This window comes from Sus scrofa, chromosome 7 (genome assembly GCF_000003025.6).
Source record: "Sus scrofa isolate TJ Tabasco breed Duroc chromosome 7, Sscrofa11.1, whole genome shotgun sequence".
NCBI lineage: Eukaryota > Metazoa > Chordata > Mammalia > Artiodactyla > Suidae > Sus > Sus scrofa.
The window spans coordinates 24,718,894-24,740,576 of NC_010449.5; the positions used below are offsets into that span (position 1 = coordinate 24,718,894).

Here is a 21,683-nt window from a genome sequence, read left to right on the forward strand (position 1 = left end):
TCTTTAAGAGATAAAAACTCCTATAGGACAATAGAGAGGGGGGACACTTCTCCCCCCTCCCAGCTGTCCTGGGAGCTATTTGCTTTCCTGTAATAACGACTTTGCTTGCTTGCTACCTGTGTGTTCACAAAGTTCATTCTTCAGCTGTGTGAACAAGAACCTGATCCCAATAACATCTTTCCAGCATCAGTTTGACTTCATCTCAGATGTAATATTTCATTTTCCTTATTTTCTAAATACTCTGACTTCAAAGAATATATAAAGCAAGGGTGATCTTTGAAATAAGATTACAAGAATAAGAGCTCTCTTGTGAAGAAATTGAAGGTCATTACTCTGTGATTACACCAAGTAAGATTTAGTCACTTTATAAATACAAAGAAACCAGTCCAGAGTTCCCTGTATCTAGTCTATTTCATTTCACATTAAAAATTCATCATAATTTAATATGTCCTAATTGGAATTTAATCTAATTTTTATTTTAATGGTTGCCAATCCCAAACATAAAACTTACTCTTTTGCAATTCACAGAATAAAACAAGGCAAATCTATAAATGAGTGGAATATAAAAATGTATTCATTGTCCTGGCTCATTGTAAATATTTTGAATACTATCTTTGGCTGTGGTTCAAACAATTTCTTTTGTCTCATAGCTCTCAGTTATTTATGTAGTTCTATATTATATTTAGGCTCCATCTATGATACTTGGCAGTTCAGGCCTGAAGTCCTTCAATAATTCTCTTTTAGAAAATATTATTCTTTAAAATTATTTTAGTCATCCTAATCTGATGTATCTTTCTTATGTTGTCAGGAGTCATATATATGTTTGGCAAATCTGGAGTCAGATCTAGTATCCCCAAATGGAAACAATAACGTGTGCTCACACATGCACACACACATCACCTTTTAAAGTGTGCTTCATTAATGTGCTTTCATTTATGTACACCCCATTATAGTCTGAACAATTTTTAGGTACAGTTTTTAATCCTTGAATAGAACTTTTTGCCACACGAGAGAGAAAGAGACCATGTTAAAGAAAATAAATGAATGAATAGGAATGTTGTAGGTTAGGTTTTCTTATTAAAAATAATCCATATTATTTTAAAAGAGAAATATGGTGGCAAGAGTATGAAATATAAACAGGGGCTGGAAAGAAAAAGCTATAGAAAGTAACAATTTTTGGCAAAATATAAAATGTAAACATCTTGGAAACCTAGTACAGTTGCACAGGAGGTACACTGCACAACCCTATAGCTATCAATCCTGTAGACTAGAAGTCAGCATGTTTATTCTATAAAAGGTCAGAAACTAAATTGTTTTAGGCTCTGTAGTCTACATATAGTCTGTGTCATATATTTGTTCCCTACATCCCTCTAAAAATGTGAAAAATCTTCTTGGTTATATATTATACAAAAACAGACTATGGGCCAGGATAGGCTCAGGGACTGTGATTTGCAAAACTCTTCTATGGACTATGACATCTGGACTGGAGAGGTGGAACATGGTGACCCTTTAACATTAACATCAAGGTTAAGATTAGGAGAATTATTTAAGTCTATTTTTTTTTCCCCAAAAGCAGGCTAGCATTTATATCCATGTCAAACTTCTGCCTGTTTGGAAAATGCAAACCCAAATCTCTAATGAGATTATTAACACTTAAGCAATTTTCAAAGGAATACCAAACTGAACATAAACTTGGGGATCTATTTATAGAGACACAACTAGGAAAGACTTGATATTCCAAACACAGCAAAAGTTCTTGGTATAAAAGTGTATGTTATGTGTATAGAGGTCTGATTCTTCAGGGTACATTCAAAAGATTATTACTCACTTCTTCACATAGGCATGAATATATTTTTTTAATCATAAAGGTATAATAAGATAGATTGGAAAATATATCTAGGAATATGGAGCTTCTTCACCTCTTTTCCAACCAAAAAGGCTTTGAGTCTACAAACAATGTAATCTTCAGAAAGCATTTTCATATGTCAGCAACTGCTCTGTATTCCTTCCAGGTATACAAGGCAGAGGTGATACCTGTCACTGTAAAAGGATACTTATGGATATATTCAACACATGCATCATCTAGACTCAAAGGTTTTTATAAGAGCTCAGATCTCAATTAATTACCATAGATATTTTTCACATTTTTAAAAATAGCAATGCTTCAACATGTGGTTGTGAGATTGTACAATTTTAAATCTTTTTCCATTTATCCACTTATGAGGTTATTTCTTGCCCACAAATGACTTTTTTCTTTTTAGGGCTGCACTGGCAGCATATTACTATATCCAATCTTATACTATAGTAGTGTGCATATGCCAATCACAAAATCACATGAGGAGTTCCTGTTGTGGCTCAGTGGTTAATGAACCCGAACCCAACTAGTATCCATGAGGACGTGGACTTGATCCCTGGCCTCGCTCAGTGGGTTAAGTATCCGCTCAGTGGATTAAGGATCCGGCATTGCCATGAGCTGTGGTGTAGGTCACAGAAACAGCTCAGATCTGGCATTGCTGTGGCTGTGGCATAGGCCAGCAGCTACTGCTCTGATTCAACCCCTAGCCTGGGAACTTCCATGTGCTATGGGTGCAGCTCTAAAAAGACAAAAAAAAAATCATATAAGCTTTTAATGGTATTGCTGTTAATTAATTACACATCTTATGAGGATATTCACTCTCGACTTTCCTCCACACTTTCTCCCTATTGCCCACTCAAAAGTACTTGACTGTTCTTTACTCAGTTACACCACTTACACTTTTACTTCTATATTGTTAAATATATTAACACTGATATTTTTCCCTGTACACACAAGAGTCTATTCCTTTTGTTCATGGTTATCTCTAAAATCTTTCGAGTACTGACCGAAAACATCTATGATTATACAAATGTTGCTTGTTTTCCAAACTCAGTATACGTACTGGGTCACGTGAGGAAGTCTATTCCTAGTATCAGACTGGATTATTTATCTGTTCTTATACTTCAGCAATTGCTTAAACTCACACTTTATACTTCTTTAAAATACATCAATTTTTCTCATACTATGTTTTCTACTAAGTTCCCTGCTTCTACATATATTTGATCTGGGATCATTTTTCCTCTAATCTTCTACACCCACATCACAAACAAATGTCATTTGTGGCTTTGCACCCTTTTGAACACTGTCCCTGCTTATTTTTTTCCCACTTTAATAGGCTCTCCTCTCCAGGTAGAGTGCAGATAAAGGTGGTACATGGTGTTTTCAATAAACAACTTCCATAATGGTTATAAGTTTTATTACTGTCCATGTTCATCAGAGTCTAGCAGAAATGTTTACCATGTACTCTGCATGGCCATGCAATATCCTTTATAAATTTATATTTATTTATTTATTTACTTACTTACTTATTTCCTTTTTATGGCCACACTTGCAGCATATGGAAGTTCCCAGGCTAGGGGTTGAATTGGAGTTGCAGCTGCTGGCCTATACCACAGCCATAGCAAGGCCAGATCTGAGCCATGTCTGCAACCTACACCACAGCTTGCAGCAATGCTGGATCCCTAACCCACTGAGTGAGGTCAGGGATCGAACCTGCATCCTCATGGATAATAGTCCGGTTCCTAATCCATGAAGCCCTAACAGAAACTCCAAAATGCCAGTGTTGACATGATGTTCTCCCTGTGTACATACCTGTGTCTAAATTTCCTTTTTTTTTTTTTTAAGGACACCCAGCACATTGGATTAAAGACTTTTATCTTTCCTAATTACATCTGAATGTCTCTACTCCCAAATTAGGTCATATCCTGAGTACTGGAGGTTAGGATTTTAATGGAGGACTTGCAAGGGGGCACAATACAACCCATAACATTGAGTATACTGAGAAGGAAATAGAAAACAGGGGAATGAAACTAGACTATTTAGATAAGTATCTTGAGAAGATTGATTATGGAAAGAACAATAGGAGTGTGTATAGGAGGATATATCATTCATGGTACATCACAAATTGTTCATAGTTATACAGTAATTTGATCGTGTGGTGACCTGAAGTATATGCTGATGTCGAAGTCACTATGCATTCATACTGAACACCAAAGAGTTGATGGAAAATTCTGTGGTTTTGATTTTAAGATGGGCAAGGTTTTGAAAACTTGAAGGCTCATGGGAAGAAGCTAGTACAAAAGCAGAGAGGAATAACTGATCCCAGGACCAGAGAGGGAGGTTTGAGATGGCTGGGGACGATCAATGGACTGGTGATCTCCGTAAAGGAAGAGGAATACCTCTCTCGATGTGACAGTGAGTGAGGAGTACTGGAGAAGTGCAGGTTTAAATATGTTTGTTATATTCATCACTGCAAAAATCAGGCAGTCCCCTGCTGTTGTATTTTAATTATTATAATTTTTTCAAAAGGAAAGACTGTTATATATTGAGAAGAAGGGAGCACTATAGTTAAAAATTTTTAAGAGGAGATTTTTATGAAAATGACAGTGCAAAAGTAAAAAAAAAAATGCAAATCACTGGAGAGACATGGGAGAATTACCAAGTAATGCTGGCCTCCAACTTGTGAGAAATGACTACACATGTATAGAAAAACCAATCTGCTGATATGTGTGGATTTTTATTTTATTTTATTTTTTATAATGAGTCTAAAGTATTAGTATTGATTTTTTCCAGTTTGATTGAGATATAACTGACATACAGCACTGTATCAGTTTGAAATGTGAGGCATAAGGATTTGACTTACATAAATCATGAATGATTATCACAAGTTTCATGAACATTTATCATCTCATATAGATACAAAATTTTTAAAATAGAAAAAGAATAGGGAGAAAATGTTTTTTTTTCCTTCTAATGAGAACTCAAGATTTACTCTTTTAACAAGCAGCAGTGTTAATTACATTTATCATGTTGTATATTACATCCCTAGTATTTATTTATTTTATAACTGGAAGTTTGAACCTTTTGACCACCTTATCCAATTCCCTCTACCCTACCCTCCACTTGGGATAATCACAAAGCTGATTTTTTTTTCTATGAGTCTGTTTGTTTTTTGAAGTATAATTGACACCATTTTGGTTCCTGTTACAAATGTAGTGATTTTTTACATTCTCCTCAGCTTTACATTTTTAAAGCATGTCAAGCAACTGATATGAGGAAGGATAATTAGATTAATCCATATTTGAAGTTTTGGCAAGTGGATGTGAAAGAAGGAAAATGACACATGGGATGTTTGTTTTTTAGTAAATTATGAGGGTACCTAAATAGGAAAGAGTAGAAAAAGAAGTCAAGAATAACTGATGGCTCAGAGGAAACTGAAGGACCCTAATGAGACTAACTCACTGGAGGAGGAGATAAATAATCAAGAACAGGACTTTAAACCACTGTTTTTACCTGCACAGTAAATGGTGGATGCCATCTGTCATATTTTTTTTGTATATGATTTTTATTTTTTTCCATTATAGCTGGTTTACTGTGTTCTGTCATTTTCTACTGTACAGCATGGTGACCCAGTTACACATACATGTACACATTCTTTTGGCTTACATTATCATGCTCCATCATAAGTGACTAGACAGAGTTCCCAGTGCTACACAGCAGGATCTCATTGCTAATCCAGTTCAAAGGCAATAGTTAGCATCCATTAACTTCAAGCTCCCCATCCACCCCACTCCCTCCCCTTTCTTCTTGGCAACCACAGGTCTATTCTGCAAGTCCATGATTTTCTTTTCTGCGGAAAGGTTCATTTGTGCCTTATATTAGATTCCAGATATAAGTGATATCATATGATATTTGTCTTTCTCTTTCTGACTTACTTCACTCAGTATGAGAGTCTCTAGTTCCATCCATGTTGCTGCAAATGGCATTATTTTGTTCTTTTTTATGGCTGACTAGTATTCCATTGTGTATATATACCACAACTCCCTAATCCAATCATCTGTCTATGGACATTTGGGTTGTTTCCATGTCTTGGCTATTGTGAATAGTGCTGCAATGAACATGCAGGTACATGTGTCTTTTTCAAGAAAGGTTTTGTCTGGATATATGCCCAAGAGTGGGGTTGCTGGGTCATATGGTAGTCCTATGTATAGTTTTTTAAGGTACTTCCATACTGTTCTCCATGTAGTTGTACCAGCTTATATTCCCACCAACAGTGCAGGAAGGTTCCCTTTCTCCATACCACCTCCAGCATTTGTTATCTGTCGACTTATTAATGATGGCCATTCTGACTGGTGTGAGGTGATATCTTGTGGTAGTTTTGACTTGCATTTTTCTAATAATCAGGGATGTTGATCATTTTTCCATGTGCTTGTTGGCCATTTGTGTATCTTCCTTGGAGAAATGTCTACTCAGGCCTTTTGCCCATTTTTCCATTGGGTTGTTGGCTCTTTTGATTTTGAGTTGTATAAGTTGCTTGTATATTTTAGAGATGAAGCCCTTGTCAGTTGCATCATTTGAAACTATTTTCTCCCATTCTGTAAGTTGTCTTTTTGTTTTCTTTTGGGTTTCCTTTGCTGTGCAAAAACTTGTCAGTTTGCTTAGGTTCCATTGGTTTATTTTTGCCTCTATTTCTGTTGTTTTGGGAGACTGACCTAAGAAAACATTTGTAAGGTTTATGTCAGAGAATGTTTTGCCTATGTTCTCTTCCAGGAGTTTGATGGTGTCTTGTCCTATATTTAAGTCTTTAAGCCATTATGAGTTTATTTTTGTGCATGGTGTTCCTGTGTGGCTCACAACATCCACCATCATTCTTAAAAGAAGAGTGCACCAATTAGGGTTAGATTCAATCACAAGTGACAGTTATCCAACATATAAATGACTTAAAGGTACAAAAGCTTATTTTTTCACAAAACATAACTTGGGAATTGTGCAATAGAGTAGTTCTCCAAAGCTGTCAAAAATTCAAGCTCTTTTTGATGATGGCCATTGTGGGTAGTATAATGTTGTACCTCATAGTAGTTTTGATTTGCATTTCTCTAATAATTAGCTATGTTGAGCATCTTATCATGTGTTTTTTGACCATCTGAATGTCTTCCTTGGAGATATGTCAATTTAGGTCTTCTCTGTTTTTTGATTGGGTAGTTTGGGGTTTTTTGATATTGAGCTGTCTGAATTTGTATGTTTTGGAGATTAATCTCTTGTCAGTTGCTTCATTTGCAAATATTTTCTCCCATTCTGTAGGTTGTCTTTTCATTTTGTTTATATTTTCCTTTGCTGTGCAAAAAATTTTTAGTAAAGTATAGTTGATTTACAATGTTTCTTCAATTTCTGTTATTCAGCAAAGTTACCCAGGCACACAGAGTTCCCTGTGCTATACAGTAGGACCCCACTGCCCATACATTACATGCAAAAACTTTTCAGTTTAATGAGGTCCCATTTGTTTATTTTGGTACATGGAATGACTGGGCAATGGAGACCTGCTGTATATAGCATGGGGAACTCTACTCAATATTCTGTGATGGTCTGTGTGGGAAAAGAATCTGAAAAAGAATGGATGTGCATACAAGAATGGTTGAACACTTTGTCGTTGTATAGCAGAAATTATCACAACATTGTAAATCAATTATACTTTAATAAAATTTAAACAAAACCTCAAGCACATTCTATCTTCTCTGCCTTCCATGTCATGGCACCTGATCTTAGATGTTCTTTGAGTTTCATCCATCATGACATATTCCAGCCAGCAGAGAAGTAAAAAAAGTAAAGAAAGGCACAATTTCCCTTTAAGGACACATCCCAGGAGTCATACAGAATAATTCAGCTTATAAAACACCAACCCTCCTTAGTCACATGTAGCAAGGGAGACTAGGAAATCTAGTATTTATATGAGACTCTCATAGGACAAGGTAATAGAAAGAAGTCTATAACTAATATAGGAGGGAGAACTGACATGAGAGGCATTCATCAATCCATGTCCCAGGGCTTCATTCTCAAAGAATGAGCCAGTAAGGGGGAGAAAAAAAATCAATTTGTATCTCACCAGGGAAAAATTGTGATCATCATTGGGAACCAAAGTAAATATTATTCATGGAAGGTTTGCATATAAATTACAACATTGGTCTATTCTTCACCTGGACAGATGGTTAGGAAGCCTGAGTCAGAGGACCAAAGCCTAAAAAAAGGCTTTAGGACACCAGAGAATTTGTTCTGGGAAAAGCTGAAAATGTGGGATCCATCTGTCATGTTATAGAAAGATACATATCCAGCCTCATAATCCAGGAATATCCCCACCTTAAGGGGTTTTTCTTTTAGAGTAAGAAGGGTTACTGAAGAGGTGAGGGCCCAGTAGTCCCCATCACAGAGCCTAATAACCCAGAAACCTTTCTGCGGGGACATGGTGAACTCCTCCTTCTTTGTTACATTATCTCTACAAATTCCCAGGTCCCAGCAACTCGCATTCCCAACCTCCACCTCCCAGTGGGACTTCCCTGAGCAGATGCTTAGGTGACCCAGCACATAGGGAATGGAGTTGAATCTCTGTGTGGATCTGGGTAGATCTTGACCTGTTCCTTTCCAGGTGACTCGTCTCCCATTCTTAGATAGGAGGAGGGCAGGATGGGCTGTGGCTGCATCCAGGATCACATTTACTGCAAAGACAAATGGACTATCATGTTTCTGGGGAGGGTCTCAGTAGACCAGGGTCAGAGGGCTCCCATTTTGTGAGGCCTCCTCTGGCCCTGAGTAGATCCAGCTCACTTCCACCCATCTTTCCCTGAAACTACCCTGCCAGAAGTAGGATCCTGGACCATTACAGACTCACCAGCTTTGAATTCTTCTTTCCTCCAATCTGTAAAAAACAAATAAAAATAAAAACCCATCATCTAAAAGATAAAGCTGCCTGTATGTCCAGAATACTAGAAGTATAAATTCCTCAGGACTAATTCAGGAATAATAGCAACCAAAGAAAATACTATTTCATATACTTGAACCTCTTTTTATAACCCACCAAATCATGCCCAACTGAAGACCTGAGCCATTTCTAGGCTCTCCTCATCCAACATTCCCACCGGATAACTATCTATAATCTATTTAGGATGTTTGAGAGGAAATAGGAAATATGGTGACTCTGACCACATAACTGACTTTTAGCTTGTTTCCTCAGATTTTAGATGATAACCACTTTACCTACATTCAAAACACAATGTGAGTTACAATTAAAAATAATAAAAACACTAAAAGTTAACATTTAAAACACCTGTTAAAATGTTGAATAATCTTTTGAGTTCATGGAATAAATGCTTGGAGTTTCTTTGATTTTCAGCATATAATTTTGCACACACTATATGTTCATTTACCATATCTTTGAATAATAGAATTTCCTTCATCATAGTGCATTTCTCCCACCAGGATATAATGGTGCTTTGCTCCAGGCTGCAAAAGAACAACTTAGGAAAGCTTTTCCTTTCTTGCCTTCCTTGTTTTCTCTCACTGTCTTTTCCATTTCTCCCTTAGTTATCTTTCTATCCAATGTTATCCTCATATTTCATTTGTTCAAACATGATAACAAAAATGATCATGTATAGGACAGATAGAATTACAGAAGCAACAAAAGTTAGAAGCGATGGAGGAAGAGAGAGACGAGAGACGAAATAAACATAGGAAAAAAGGACCACAGGAAGAGCATGCTGAGTCACTTGTGGTCTGTCCTTCAGAGAGAATTTATTGAAACGACTGAAATTTGGAAAAATAATGCAACAAATGCTTTTTTGCCAACAATCGATATTTTTGTTGTATTTCTGCTTTCTATCTACCGCTATAGAGGCAGGACCCAGGAGAAATAGAAGAATGGAGCTTTCTGAGAGACAAGCATTTCTCACCAGACCTATATTGAGCCTTCCTCCTATTTGAGGAAAGATACACAAACACACATATATCAGGTTTTCTTAATATCACAAGGAAGATGCAATTAAAGCCACACATCCACCAATGTTTTTGTCTGCATATTGATCAAGTAATGCCCATTTTAAAAGTTATGAAAGAAATCTCTAAAATTCATTCCATATGAAAACTTCACTGCATTTTGAAGAATACAACTTTATATGTAGGGACATGAGGATTTGAATAATTCTTGTACTAAAAAGTAGCACAGGAATATCATAGAAAATAGCCTTAGGCTTTAAAGATATATTAGCAATGCCATTTACTTGAAAGAAAAAAATGGATGTATAAAATACTGAAGGGAGAGCAATTTGCTGAATTAATAAATGAATTAAAATGAGAGTAGAGTAATCCTTATAGTTGGAAAAAAAGAGGCAAAATCATGCAAAAATATTTATATACCTTTGCTCACCCGAGTTTAGGGGGAAGAGAAGGTAATTAGCATATCTCAGGACTACACTTGACATCAGTAATATACAAGGTGTGCAAAAGAGCAACAAAAGAGTAACTTAACTCAGTAGCTTTGGAGTCTGAAACTTTCCATTAAGGACTGAGACAATATCATGCGTAAATCAATAGATACTCCATCTCAGAACGCATGTTGAAGAACCCAAGAAAAAAGGAAAATTTCTATTAAATGAAGAAAAACATGTTTTCCTTAGCCTAATCCCCTTCATCCTACTACCTTATAATTAAATTATGGCAATCATCCAGATGATAAAGGAAGCCTAAGAATATAGGAAAGGAAGAAATAAGAACAAAGATAAAAATTTCTAAGAAAAACATTAGTCAAAAAGAATGTAAAGGAGTCCATAGTGGCTCAGTGAGTTACAAACCCAACTAGTAACCATGAGGAGGCAGGTTCAATCCCTGGCCTTGCTCAGTGGGTTATGGATCTGATGTGGCCATGAACTGTGGTGTAGGTCACAGACACAGCTCAGATCCCACGTTGCTGTGGCTGTGGATGTGGCTGTGGCTATGGCTGTGGCCAGCAGCTGCAACCTCTGATTCAACTCCTGGCCTGGGAAATTCCATATGCCACAAGTGCAGCCATAAAAAAAGCAAAATAAAACAAACAAAAGAATGTAAGAAAAAAAAAGTTATCAATTTCATTCTGAAATACTTCTGAAAAATAAAATGAAAAAAAATACATGTAAATGTCAAGGAAAACTAATACAGAAAATAAAGAGGAGTTTAAAATTTAAAGTGCACTGAAAATCACACAATTATAGAAACAAAGAAATATTTTAAAATGTCAAGGAGGCAAATATTTATGTTCAAAAGAAAAGGGAGTAAATTTTCCCAACCAGGAGTTCCCGTCGTGGCGCAGTGGTTAACGAATCCGACTAGGAACCATGAGGTTGCGGGTTCGGTCCCTGCCCTTGCTCAGTGGGTTAACGATCCGGCGTTGCCACGAGCTGTGGTGTAGGTTGCAGACGCGGCTCGGATCCCACGTTGCTGTGGCTCTGGCGTAGGCCGGTGGCTACGGCTCCGATTAGACCCCTAGCCTGGGAACCTCCATATGCCGCAGGAGAGGCTCTAGAAATCTAAATAAATAAACAAATAAACAAATAAATATAAATATGTGTCTGTTAGGAGTCCCAGACAGTTGGAATAAGGAGGGGTGGGTGGTAAAAAATATGTGCGTGTGTGTGTGTGTGTGTGTGTGTGTGTGTGTGTGTGTGTGTGTCTATTAGAATTAAGGAAGATGATCATTGAGATTTGAAGACAAGGGTGCATGAAACATGAAAGGAGGAAAAGGTCCACCATGCGATACCTTACTGGTACTTGCCTTTTTTCTGCTCAGTGTCCGCTGAAATGTTAAAAAAAGAAAGAAAGAAAAATCCATATCAAATAAAGATACATTGTCAAGAGGGAGGAGGACAAAAATTTGAAACCTTATCACAGTTTACTCTGTGTTGCAAATTGACTCATATTTGTGGTAACTGGAACCTTATAGAAAGTTCCAAAGGACATGCCACCAAGCAGAGGCAGTGCTGTTTTTCAGCACACCCCCCCAACACCCCGCCCCGCTCCAGACTCCTTGGTACAAAGGGAGCTAAGATGGGAAATGACACCAGGCAAGGAGGAAGCACAGCACTTCCGCTAGGATAAACACTATCAATCTCTCATCTTTCATTGAGCCATCACCTGCTTCTGAATAAAAATGCAAACACACACATACACACACACTTATGCTCGGGTACTACTTAGAAAGTGATGAGGAAGCACACTGTAAAGGCACGCATCTGTCCGTAACTGTATACGTAGCAGTCGCCGTAGGAACCCTGCTCTGTATATTGAACAGGTATATTCCTAAATTCCATTCCCATGAAAACAAGAATGTGACTGAAAAGTGGCATTAGAAAAGGATGATTAAAATTTAATGATTAGGTTAGGTGGCTTTTAAAACACATCTCAGCACAATCTATTCTTGTATTTCTCATATAAAACCTTCTGAATTGAGAGCTATGTTATGTTAGGACTCCCCTTAAGACATATAATCCTGCTACAAGCATTTAAAAGAAGTTGCAGTTTGCAAATTTGTTAATTTTGTCAGTTAAATGCAAATGAATACATCACAGTTATTAAGGTTGGATAGCTCTAAAAATGAGTAAAATTATGTGAAATGTTTAGATACGTGGGAGCCCTTGGGTAATATGTTCAAGGGCAGTGAAAGAGTGACCCTCAAGATCACACTTGATGAACGACTGATATTCAGAACCGCTAAGATGTGAAGTCTCTATTGATTTTATCCTTCCTCACCTGTCTCCTTTACCACTCATACTATGGCTGCCTCCTATTTAACTGTATTTAATCTTGAAACTTACCTTTTTTAAAATACTTGTATAGGAGGAGAGCTGCTCCAATGACAAAACTCAAGAAGAATACAAGATTAAAAAAATTGGATTTCTCTGAAAATAAAAGCAAAACATAGACACATAAAATTAAATGGAATGTTTATTCCTATTCCCCTTCCATATCAAGAAAGCACTTAGATTTTTCTACTCTTATCATAGTCAGTTAAAGACCCCTCTCTTTGTTCAAATAACAAAACTTGGTTTTGAGCAATACCTAATTTTATGAAATTACATTTGTTGTTATGGGAAAATCACAGACATAAATGTTACCCTTGTGTACAGGAAGTTCCAGGTGAGTTCTATAATGTGGTTGACACCCCTGAGATTCTTTAAAACTCAGGTGGAGTTTTAGAAAGAGTCTGTAAATTTAATGTAGCCATTGATAACTGAACCATGAAAGGACCTTGCAGAGATAGTGATGGAGGAGTTTGCTTGACTCAGTCAGTCCATGCTGATTATCCTGAAAGTGGAAACTTGCACTACTCTGTATCAATATTCTGCGTGCAATTCTGAGAAAGGCTGTGCCACCAATGCCTCTCATTCCATTTTTTTAACTTTCTACTTATCCTATCTCTTAATTTCCTACCTCACACCTCTCTGTAGCCCAATTTACAGCTTAAAATGTAAAATCTTCTTATTAACATTTTTCTCATAATCTCATCTCTAGGCATTGCAGATATTGCCCTCTGACTACTCTTTTCCTGTCATTCTCTTTTCTGGTTCTTTTCATTATTTTTAAAAATTGCAACCTCCATCTAATTACCAAAAATAAACATGCCACCAAACACACAGGGTTTCGCAATTTTCTCCCATGAAGTGACATTAGGAATTTTCTAGAGTAATACTACCTATCCACACTCTTTCAAGGAGAAGCTATTAATTTTCCACCAAATTCCTCCACCCTGTTATCATCCTATTAGATCTCGCAGGTTGCTTCCAGAATATTGTATTTACACACTAAATTAACAAATCCACTTCCTTTGCTCTGTAATTCAGTCTCGATACACTTTGCTTCTTTGCACAAATTATTACAGATAAGGGCCTTATTTCTATATCTAATAACATGCATTATAAATCAGCAAAAGAGAAGCCAAAAGTCAATAGAAAAAAGAAGCAATGAATAGAGTTCACAGTACTGCTAAACATGTAAGGAGCTCACATCCTTTATAATTAGGGAAAAGCAAAAGAAACACAAGTTTTCTTGTGATATGTAAAATACATATCAGTGGAAAAAGATGTGATCTCGATGTTGAGTAAATGTATTCTCTTTTCTTTTTATTTCATTTTAAAGGAAAACTTATGTTAGAAAAAGTCTTTTTTTTTCTTGCATTCATCTTAATATTTATGTACTGGTTTTTACAGATATATCTAAATATTTTCATTAACCATCTGTTTATTTCTCATGTCATTTACGCAGGGCTTACTTTCCCTTTTTATGATAATAACAAGTTCGAACACAAGTACAGAGAAAGTTTTGGACAAGCTTTAGCCTCAGTCTTAGAGAGAGAGTAGCACTGTTTTCTCTGTGTCTTCTTTCTCCTCACTTTCTTTCTCCTCCTTCCTCTTTTTCTTCCTTTGCTGCTGCTTCTTCTCTTTACCTCCTCCTCCCTCGTCATTCCTCTCCCTCCTTCCCTCCTTCTTCTCCTTCATCTTCTTCTCTTCCTCTTCTTTCCTCTTTTTTTTTTTTTTTTTTTTTTTTTTTTTTGCTTTTTAGGGTTGTACCCAAGGCATATGGAAGTTCCCAGGCTAGGGATCGAATTAGAGCTACAGTTGCCACAGCAACAGAGGATCTGAGCTGCATCTTCAACATACCCCACAGCTCACAGCAACACCAGATCGCTGACCCACTGAGCAAGGTCAGGGATCAAACCCGAACCCTCATCCTCATGGATACAAGTCAGATTCGTTTCTGTGGCACCACTACAGGAAGTCCCTCTTCTCCTCCTCCTCCTACTCCTTCTCCTCCTTCTTTTTCTTGTTATTCTTTTATTTTCCTTCTTTGCTCACTGTTGATCCTTCTCTATGAATGCCAGTATTTCCTACCAGATTTCTGTATTTGTATTCCCTTTTAATTTATGCCTTACTTCTCTTTCACAGATTTTATATGGCTTTAGCAGAGAGTTTCTCATTAAAAGAAAAGTTCATTGTGCTACGTAAAATATTTTCCTCATAGACTATTAGTCAATCCTTCATTCTTAACTTTGAAAAATCCCGTAATGATTATCATGCCTTCCTAATTATAATATGGCTTTACAAAAAAATAAAAAAATAAACTATTTGCAGTGAATTTTCTTTGACTCTTTTCAGATAATTTTCAAATTATTTAAAGAAATGGAAAAATATAAATGGAAGTGGTACCAAGAAAATCTGGTGGTAGCCTGCAGTTGAAGGCAGTAAGATCAGTTTCTGTGGGTAAAGGGAGCTGGAATTTGTATAGCTGAGAAGGGGAACTTGATTCCCTGAGGAAAAAGCTTTGCAAAAAAATAACTCCAAATATCTGCTTAGAGTTCTACCTTGATTTTCTTGTCAAACATTAAGCTATGCATGTATAGGATGAAACTAAGGAAGCGAGGAATATAATGGCCAAGGATCTGTAAGATAAAATATTTACAGGGCTTACATAGGGCTGGCAAGCATTCAAGTTTATACCAGCTAGAGCAAAGAGTTTTCACTGAACATATAGGGCACTGAGCAGATGCCAAAAAATGGGCCCATCTAGTGGTAAGACAAAAGGAATCACATGCTAAGGGCTACTCTATGCCTGTGCTGACGAAGTTTAAAACAAACCTTAAAATAATCAAGTCAATTTTCGAGTAACTTCCTGTACCAGAACAAAGTCAATACTCAAAAAAGGGGAAAAAAATCCACTAACTCCATAAGTCGAAGGTATAACATTCTTTTTTTTTTTTTTTTTTTTTTTTGTCTTTTTGCCTTGTCTAGGGCCGCACCTGTGGCATATGGAGGTTCCCAGGCTAGAGGTCGAACCGGAGTTGTAGCCACCGGTCTACGCCAGAGCCACAGCAACACCAGATCCAAGCCACGTCTGCAACGTACCCCAGAGCTTATGGCAATGCCAGATCCTTAACCTACTGAGTGAGGCAAGGGATCGAACCTGCAACCTCATGGTTCCCAGTTGGATTCGTTTCCACTGCACTACGACGGGAACTCCAAAGGTATAACACTCTAAATATCCAACATCCAACAAAAAAATTACTAGCTAGATAGAGGAGAAAAATATAATCCATAACTAGGAGAGAAACATTCAAAAGAAACGACCTAAAGTGGCAGAGATGGTGGAATTCAATAATGATTTTAAAACAGTGTTTTTTATTATCAATACATTCATTAATTTATAAAAACACCATTAAAAATACAAAGTACAAAAGGAGACAAGTAGAACTCTTAAGAATTAAAAACACGACTGTCAAGGAGCTCCTGTCATGGCTCAGCAGGTTAAGAACCCGACTGGTATCCATGAGGATTTGGGTTCTGTCAGTGGGTTAAGGATCTGATGTTGCCATGAGCTGCAATGTACGTCACAGATGCGGCTCAGATCTGATGTTGGTGTGGCTGTGGTGTAGGCTGGCAGCTGTAGCTCTGATTTCACCCCTAGCCCAAGAACTTCCATACACAGATAGTGCAGCCCCAAAAAGAAAAAAGAAAAACAAAATAAAAAACAAAAAAAAAACCCACAATTTTTGAAAATTTTAATTTATTGGATAAAACTATATGTTACACTACAGAAGTAAAAATTACTAAAAATAGTGACATAAAAATGAAATACTAACCACACTGAAGCACAGAGGAAAAATGGCATCAAATGAGTAAACATACATGTATTTCAGATCCTAAAATCTGTGGTAATTAGCAGTGCGAATGAAGAAGAAACAGTTGTCCAAATTTTTCCAAATTTTATAAAACTGGAAAGGCATAGCTGGCCCTAAGCCAACTTAACCAAAAGAATTCCTTACTAAGAACCTTTTTATTTTTAATCTGGAAAATGGTTTGAGAAAAAGACATTTTACCAAAAAAAAAAAAAAAAAAAGATTTAAGGGTGAATTTCTTAACAGTACTTTGTCCTTAAATATGCAAACCAGAAGACTATCAAGTCACAACTCAAAACTCGGAAAAGGAAAAAAAGAAAAAAAATAAAATTCTAAAGCCAGTAATAATCTTTCAAAAATGAAAGGGGAATTAATTATTTTTTCAAAGAAACATAAAGACATTTTTCACTAGAATAACGCCACCACACTATAGAAGAAGCCAGTGTTTATATAGAAGGGATGACATAAAATGAAAATAGGAGGAATAGGAATGGATGGAAAGTAGAGAGACAGAAATGACCAGACCTTAAAACAGGGGAAGTCCAACACCATAAAGTCTACATGCGAATAATAGACATCCAGGAGCACCGGAGGCCAACAGACGGCTTATACATTTTTTAAAAGGCAGGGAATCATAAAGACATCAAGAAACCAGTTGTTTTAAAGGGCTTTGGGGAAAGGGGTATTAGAAAACTTACCAACTTTTTTCTGAAGTTCTTCTGAAAAATAGAAATGCAAAGATCAATGTAAATCTCATGAGCTAGACACAGGGTGTGAAATTCAAATGTATTGAAAAAAAATTAGTATTTAAAATGCACACTCTCAGAATGCAGAGGGTTGCTCTCACATACACACAGAAACCAAGCCACACAGACAGTGAATCTGAGCTCACTTATTATTTGGTTTGTTAGCTTCAATTTGGTCTTTGGCTGGGGTTAAATATATACAGTAGCTACATTGTGTAAAGTCATCTTAAATATAATCACTGCTCTATAGATTATACAGAATTAGCTTTCTGGGTGTCTTTATGCAGTTTTGGTCAACCAATTAAAATGCCATAATTGAATTTAACTCATGTCTTAAACTTATCCTCACTAAACCCCATGAATGGGGTTTATATATATATAAATTACAAAGTATTATATGGCAGTGAAGGAGGTTCTAAATTAAATGATCTAGGTCTTTCTTGGAGAAAATTTACAATTCAAAACCCTTAAAATGCCCACATATCAAAGGTATTATACAAATAAAACATACTATACAGAAAGAATCTGTTTCTTTCATTGCAAAGAAAAGATAAAAGAAAGAAGTAATAGTGGGGGAAATGGAATTGCAAATCAAAATGTGTAACCTTAATTAGAAGATAAAATACCGAGGCAAAAATCCTATGAAAATATGTGTCTGGAGTTCCCGTCGTGGCGCAGTGGTTAACGAATCCGACTAGGAACCATGAGGTTGCGGGTTCGGTCCCTGCCCTTGCTCAGTGGGTTAACGATCCGGCGTTGCCACGAGCTGTGGTGTAGGTTGCAGACGCGGCTCGGATCCCACGTTGCTGTGGCTCTGGTGTAGGCCGGTGGCTACGGCTCCGATTAGACCCCTAGCCTGGGAACCTCCATATGCCGCAGGAGAGGCTCTAGAAATCTAAATAAATAAACAAATAAACAAATAAATATAAATATGTGTCTGTTAGGAGTCCCAGACAGTTGGAATAAGGAGGGGTGGGTGGTAAAAAATATGTGCGTGTGTGTGTGTGTGTGTGTGTGTGTGTGTGTGTGTCTATTAGAATTAAGGAAGATGATCATTGAGATTTGAAGACAAGGGTGCATGAAACATGAAAGGAGGAAAAGGTCCACCATGCGATACCTTACTGGTACTTGCCTTTTTTCTGCTCAGTGTCCGCTGAAATGTTAAAAAAAGAAAGAAAGAAAAATCCATATCAAATAAAGATACATTGTCAAGAGGGAGGAGGACAAAAATTTGAAACCTTATCACAGTTTACTCTGTGTTGCAAATTGACTCATATTTGTGGTAACTGGAACCTTATAGAAAGTTCCAAAGGACATGCCACCAAGCAGAGGCAGTGCTGTTTTTCAGCACACCCCCCCAACACCCCGCCCCGCTCCAGACTCCTTGGTACAAAGGGAGCTAAGATGGGAAATGACACCAGGCAAGGAGGAAGCACAGCACTTCCGCTAGGATAAACACTATCAATCTCTCATCTTTCATTGAGCCATCACCTGCTTCTGAATAAAAATGCAAACACACACATACACACACACTTATGCTCGGGTACTACTTAGAAAGTGATGAGGAAGCACACTGTAAAGGCACGCATCTGTCCGTAACTGTATACGTAGCAGTCGCCGTAGGAACCCTGCTCTGTATATTGAACAGGTATATTCCTAAATTCCATTCCCATGAAAACAAGAATGTGACTGAAAAGTGGCATTAGAAAAGGATGATTAAAATTTAATGATTAGGTTAGGTGGCTTTTAAAACACATCTCAGCACAATCTATTCTTGTATTTCTCATATAAAACCTTCTGAATTGAGAGCTATGTTATGTTAGGACTCCCCTTAAGACATATAATCCTGCTACAAGCATTTAAAAGAAGTTGCAGTTTGCAAATTTGTTAATTTTGTCAGTTAAATGCAAATGAATACATTACAGTTATTAAGGTTGGATAGCTCTAAAAATGAGTAAAATTATGTGAAATGTTTAGATACGTGGGAGCCCTTGGGTAATATGTTCAAGGGCAGTGAAAGAGTGACCCTCAAGATCACACTTGATGAACGACTGATATTCAGAACTGCTAGATGTCAAAAAAAATTTTTTTTCCTTGTCATGAGAATACCCAGGATTTACTGTCTTAACAATTTACATATATAACATATACAACAATTTTCATATATAACATACGCCACTGTTAATTATATTTATCATGTTGTACATTTTATCCCTAATGCTTATTTATCTTTTATTTTTAGGACCACACTCAGGGCATATGGAGGTTCCCAGGCTAGGGGTCCAGCTGAACCCACTGAGCAAGGCCAGGGATCAAACCCATGTCCTCATGGATACTGGTCGGGTTCCTTACCGCCAAGCCATAACGGAAGTCCGGAAGTTTGCACCTTTTGACCACCTTCATTCAGTTCCCCTTCCTCCCACCCCCACCTGTGGCATTATCCTTCTTCACTGTCTCTTGTACCACTCATACCATGGGGCTCCTCCTCGTTTGATACATTTTATCTTGAAACTTACCATTCTTCAAGTACATATATAGAAGTACAGCTGATCCTATTGTGAAACCGGAAAAGAGTACACGATGATAAAATAGGGTAGATTCCTCTGAAAATGAAAGCAAAACATAGACTCATAAAATTAAATGGAATTTTGATTCCTATTCCCCTCCCACAATAGGAGTGCACTTCTCTTTTTCTACTACTATTGTAATGGGTTTAAGAGCGCTCTCTTTGTTTAAATAACAAAAGCATCATTCTGAACAACGCTTAATTTTACACTTGTATCAGCGTTGCGCTCAAGTTGCACTCAAGTTGTATAATATGGTTGAAACTGCTGAGATTCTTTATTTTGAAGCTCAGGTACAGTTGTTTTAAAAAAAAATGTATAAATTTAAATTAGTCATTATAACTGAACCATAGAAAGAACTTGCAGTGATAGGCATGGAGGAGCTCGCTTGACTCGGTCAGCCCATGCTGATTATCTTGGAAGTGGAAACTTGAACTACTCTGTATCAATATTCTGCGTGCAATTCTGAGAAAGGCTTGTGCCACCAATGCCTCTCAGTCTATTTTTTAACTTTCTACTTCTACTACTTCTTAATTTTCTACCTCACTCATCTCTGTGATATACATTTACAGCTCAAAAGGGATGCCCTGCCAAACCTTTTTATTAGCATTTTTCTCATAATCTCATTTCCAAGCATTTCAGACACTGTCCTCTAAATTATTCAAAGGGTTTCATCACTTTCTCACACTAAATGGCATTTGGAATTTTCTAGAGTAACACGACCTAGCCACACCCTCTGAATGAGAGGCTACTAATTTTTTTTTCTAGAACTTATTCATCTTTTTAACTTTTTTCTCCCAGTGTTATTGAGGTAAAATCGACATATAGCACTGTATAAATTCAAAGTGTACAGCATAGTGGTTTGACTCACATACCTCGTGGAATGATTATCACAGTAAGTTCAAGGAACATCATCTCATATAGTTTAAAGAAATAGAAAAAAAAATTTCCTTGTCATGAGAACACTGAGGATTTACTGTCAACAGTTTTTATATAACATTCATTAATGTTAATTATATTATCATGTTGTACATTTCATCCCTAGGGCTTATTTATCTTCTAACTGGAAGTTTGTCCCTTTTGAATACCTTCATCCAGTTCCCCCTCCTCCCACCCCACTTCTGGTCACCACAAACCTGACCTCTTTTTCTATAGGTTTGTTTTTGAAGTTTAATTGACCTACCACACTATGTTAGTTACTGTTCCACGACATAGTGATTCCATATTTCTATACATTTCAAAACAATCACCACAATAAGTCTAGTTACTCTGTCACCATACAAAGATATTACATAATTATTGACTATATTCTCCACACTGTACATTTCATACCGTGACTCACTTATTATGCCTCTAGAAGTCTGTACCTCTTACTCTCCCTCACCTTTTTCCTTCCTCTGCCCTCTCCCTCCCCTCTGGCAACCACCTTTTTGTTCTCTGTCTCTATAACTCCATCTGTTCTGTTGCGTTTATTCATTTGTTTTGTTTTTTAGATTCCACATTTAAGTGAAAGCATGCAGTATTTGACTTTCTCATATCTGAGTTATTTCACTTAGCATAACGCCCTGTAGGTCCATCCATGTTGTGGCAAATGCCCAGATTTCATTCTTTTTATGGATGAGTAGTATTCCTATGTATGGATGGGGCTGTGTTCCTGCCTGGCTGTGTTCCTGTTTGGCCTGAGGCATCCTGGTACTGGTGCCAGCAAGTGGTGGGTGGGTCCAGGTCCTGGTGCTGGATTCCAAAATGACACTTGCCAGCATTAATGCCCTCATAGTAGGTGATTCCCAAAAATGGCTGCCACCAGGGTCTGTGTCCCTAGAGTGAGCGCCAGT

The 21,683-nt window shown here is 37.1% G+C and overlaps 1 protein-coding gene across 3 annotated transcripts in view; it reads right to left on the reverse strand.

Moving 5' to 3' along the window:
- Window positions 6,480–21,683, reverse strand: part of LOC102158214 (butyrophilin subfamily 1 member A1-like) — a 34,378-nt gene continuing 19,174 nt past the window's right edge. For all 3 annotated transcript variants that reach the window (XM_013977678.2, XM_021098494.1, XM_021098493.1), the window contains 7 exons: window positions 19,801–19,887; window positions 18,417–18,437; window positions 17,237–17,257; window positions 12,685–12,768; window positions 11,646–11,666; window positions 8,736–8,762; window positions 6,480–8,562 (listed from right to left, as the gene is read on the reverse strand). In XM_013977678.2, the coding sequence (XP_013833132.1) occupies window positions 8,036–8,562; window positions 8,736–8,762; window positions 11,646–11,666; window positions 12,685–12,768; window positions 17,237–17,257; window positions 18,417–18,437; window positions 19,801–19,887 (788 nt within the window). In that variant the 3' untranslated portion in view covers window positions 6,480–8,035. The remainder of the gene's footprint in view (window positions 8,563–8,735; window positions 8,763–11,645; window positions 11,667–12,684; window positions 12,769–17,236; window positions 17,258–18,416; window positions 18,438–19,800; window positions 19,888–21,683) is intronic.